The 4036-nt window shown below is 32.7% G+C and overlaps 1 protein-coding gene across 1 annotated transcript in view; it reads right to left on the reverse strand.

Moving 5' to 3' along the window:
- The window catches only part of TMEM209 (transmembrane protein 209), a 42202-nt gene that overhangs the window by 1760 nt on the left and 36406 nt on the right, over positions 1-4036 (reverse strand). The window contains exons 11-12 of the mRNA XM_012664739.1: positions 3965-3972; positions 2497-2570 (exon numbers count right to left, since the gene is read on the reverse strand). Of these exons, the coding sequence (XP_012520193.1) occupies positions 2497-2570; positions 3965-3972 (82 nt within the window). The remainder of the gene's footprint in view (positions 1-2496; positions 2571-3964; positions 3973-4036) is intronic.

Consider the following 4036-nt stretch of genomic DNA (forward strand, 5'->3'; position numbering starts at 1 on the left):
ATAGATTTATTAAAAAGATTAATTAGTCATATTAAAAAGGTTAGTAATTTCAAAGTTTTTCCTCCTTGGTTTAAAAAAAAAAACCCACTTTGTATCAGAAGATTGCAGGTTTGTGTCCTGCTGCGGTCGCAAAAAAAATAAATAAATAACAAAACAAAACCAAATAAAGAAAATACTCTTTAGTTTTAGTCTAAAATGCTTAATTTTTCATAGATAAGTTGCTCATTAAGAGGAGATAAGCACTTCAAAACTTGTATCAATTCTTGGCTTCTGAGTAATTTCAATGTTTTTCCTCCTTGGTTTAAAAAAAAAAAACCCACTTCGTATCAGAAGATTGCAGGTTCGTGTCCTGCTGCGGTCACAAAAAAAATAAATAAATAACAAAACAAAACAAAATAAAGAAAATACTCATTAGTTTCAGTCTAAAATGCTTAATTTTTCATATATAAGTTGCTCATTAAGAGGAGATAAGCACTTCAAAACTTGTATCAATTCTTGGCTTCTGAGTAAATTACTGCCCTGCTAAGTACTTTTAAGTTTTTTCATTTTTATGCATATGACAAATTGTAAATAGCACTCAACACAAACTTCATGCTATCATAACAAATCATTTATACATCAAAATATCAATTTGGATTTATGGAGGAAAAGATAAATTTTCAATTAAAACCAAAAACTCATTGTTTGTTTTTATCATACAAGTTGAGTATCTGTAACCCAAAATGTTCCAAAACATTTTGAATGCCAACATGATACTCAAAGGAAATGCTCATTAGGGCATTTCAGATTTCCAGATTAGGGGCGCTCAACCAGTAAGTATTACAAATTTTCCAAAATCCAAAAAAATCAGAAATCCAAAATACTTCTGGTCCCAAGCATTTCAGATAAATGATACTCAATCGGTATTAACAATATATTTATAGCAAATTCCATATTCCATCTAATATATATGTATCAACACATTTATAACTAAATATTCCTAGAAATTTTAGGAAAAAAAATCTGTATTTACTGACACAGAAAAATGTCCAAAATATACCATGAGATTAAAAATCACATCACAGAGTACTATGTTTGGGTACTACACATTTTTAAATCAAATCAAAATCAACTTACTCCCAGCAAGCAGTCTGGAGACACAAACCTGAAACTGTTAACACTGGGTATCCTGAGGGAGTTGGGATTGAGAGAGGCTGATCAGAGAGGAACTTTCATATTCTAGATTATATACTGCTGTGTCATTTAAATATTTCTGTACTGAGCATGCATTATTTTCATAATTTAAAAATAAAGGAAAAAGTACCACGTTAGTACCTCACAAAAGTGAGTTTCCTCTTTAATCTTTCTTACATTAAAAACTATATGATAAAAGAAGCTAATAAATGTTTGTGTTCGTTTACAAATTTTTGTTCATGTCTGTTTTAATCTTTGCATCTAATATATTTAAGGACAGAAGCTTTGCTTTCTCTAGAGCAGTGCTGTCCAATAGAAATACAATAGAATCACAAATGCAAGCCACATATATAACTTAAATTTTCTAATAGACACCTAAAAAAGCAAAAAGAAACAGGTGAAATTAATTTTAAGAATATATTTTATTTAACCTGAAAGATCCAAAATAGTATTTTGGTATGTAATCAATATGCAAAATTATTAAGGAGATATTCTACGTTTTTTATATGACATCTTTGAAATCTGGTAGATATTTTACTCTTTAGGCCATCTCAGTTTGGACTAGTCATGTTTCATATGCTCAATGCCACACATGGCTGGTGGCTACTGTGCTGGACAGCACAACTGTAGAACACCTGTAACTGCTAAATTACACAGAAGATACCTAAACAAACCTTGAAAGAGGCAGGCATATCAGAAGAGGAAGTGACCACAGGTCCCTTCTGCTCCAAGCCCTTCCCTCTGCATTTTGTTAGGCTTAGGTTATTTAGTATGGCAGAGCTGAACCCAGAACCCAGGTCTTCAGACTCCTAGACCCGGCATTACCAGATTTTCCTAGCTTTAGCTGGGGCCTACTTACTCCAAACGTTATTTGATACACTAAAATTTCATCAAAATGTCTACACACAATTTTGAATTTGTTGGAATATGTGAGCTTCATTACTAAGTATGTAAACCATTTCAACTGATTATTTTTCCATCCTAGTTAACAACATTATGGAATGGGTACCGACTCCATCTCTCTCAATTGTAAACATTTTGCAGAATGCTTTGTGTCTGAAATGGAATGGCTTGAAAAAAGCCAATGATGTGGTCTATTTGCCTTTTACCAATAGGGAAATGGAGGTACTGAGAAGTTGATGGACTTGCCCAAGACAGCTGAGCTAGTTAGCGACAGAGCCAAGATATTTTAGAACTAGAAGTTGTATCTATTGTTGTTCAGTCCATAAATCTTTTCAGTAATATGCTGCTGCCTTGTGCAGAATCTTAACATAATACCAGTTAATAAATTAAGTACTTTGTTTTTAAAGCATAAATACCTACCCAAGCATTCCTGACTCTTTGGTCTTTATGATGTAGAGAAACATTAACAATGTATGAAACATATTATTTCTGCCCTAGAACAAAGACAAAAAAGATAAGATTTAAACCAAACCAAAAAAACTCAATCTGATAGGTATAATAAATGTAGATCCTATTAATTAACATTCTATTAAATCATAATTCCATGTAATTCAGACATTCATTCATTCACTCAACAAGTGCCTATTGCCTATACTTTGTGCTAGGAAGTGGGAATGCTGGTTAATAAAACAGAAAGGATACATGTAATCAAGGAGCTTAATGGCTAGTAACAAAGGCAGACAGTAAACTAAGAATTACAGTAAAGTATGAAGAATGCTGTGAGAGGAGGAGCGGAGGCCATTGGAACCTATGAAGGCACAGCATCTGAATTAGACTGGTGAGGCAGGGAACAACTCCCTGAGGGAAAGATTTTTAAGTTGAGACCTGAAAGATTAGTCTGGAAGAGAGCTATTCTGAGGTTGGTATCCCTGTACACTACACATAAAAAATGCTCTATCCCCAAACTGAAAGCATAAAAGAAGAGTGTTGGAATTAAAAAAGCCTTTAGCCATACTTCAAAATAACATTACAGTACAGCTTATTATATAAGTAACATGTTAAATATAAGTTTATTTTATCTACAAGGGACTACTTGGCAGTGTCGTGCCAGCTCTAAAATCAAACTAATATATAATTGTTGGTCTGTAAAAACAGCTCCTAGTTTGTATTTTCAATTTACTGATTAACTCTTACCTGTTTACTCTGACTTAGTGTGTTTTCATTCAAGAATTTGAGAATAAATACAAAAAACTTGCCAGGTGTAGTGGCATGTTCCTGTAGTTCCAGCTACTCAAGAGGCTGAGGCAGGAGGATTGCCTGAGCCCAGGAGTTTGAGGTTGCAGTGAGCTAGTGAGCTATGACAACACCACTGCATTCTAGCCTGGGCAACAGAGTGAGACCCTGTCTCCAAAAACAAACAAACAAACAAACAAACAAACAAACAAAATCTGAGAATGTATTTTTGAAAGTGTTTCTTTAAGAAAAAAAAAAAAAGACTGGCATGAATACTAATAGAACTTCAATAGCCAAAAATATTTACATACTTAAAAAAATAAATACTAAATTTGAAAAAAATGAAATTAATATCTCCTCTCGAAAATCTGATAGAGAACACAATTATAATTACAGCCAATGTAAAATTTCTCAGTAACAATACTAGTAACAAAAATTACTGCAAAGGTCATTCATAGAACTGATGTTTGTAATCAAGAGTAAAATACCTGGATAGAAGTGTAAACTGGCATAATAACTTTTTTAATAAAGTAATTGCTATTACGTATTTTTAAAAGCCTTAAAAATATTCTGTGACCTAGAATTCTACTTTTGGAACTCTGAACTAAAGAAATGATCCAAAATGCAGACAGCTATATGCACGAATATCCAAAACGTCCAATTCTAGGGGAAGAATTAAAAAAAGAGAGAGATTATAACATAATTTATTCAAGAGACAGAGTCTCAC

The sequence above is a fragment of the Propithecus coquereli genome, unplaced genomic scaffold (assembly GCF_000956105.1).
Source record: "Propithecus coquereli isolate 6110/MARCELLA unplaced genomic scaffold, Pcoq_1.0 Scaffold91, whole genome shotgun sequence".
Lineage (NCBI taxonomy): Eukaryota > Metazoa > Chordata > Mammalia > Primates > Indriidae > Propithecus > Propithecus coquereli.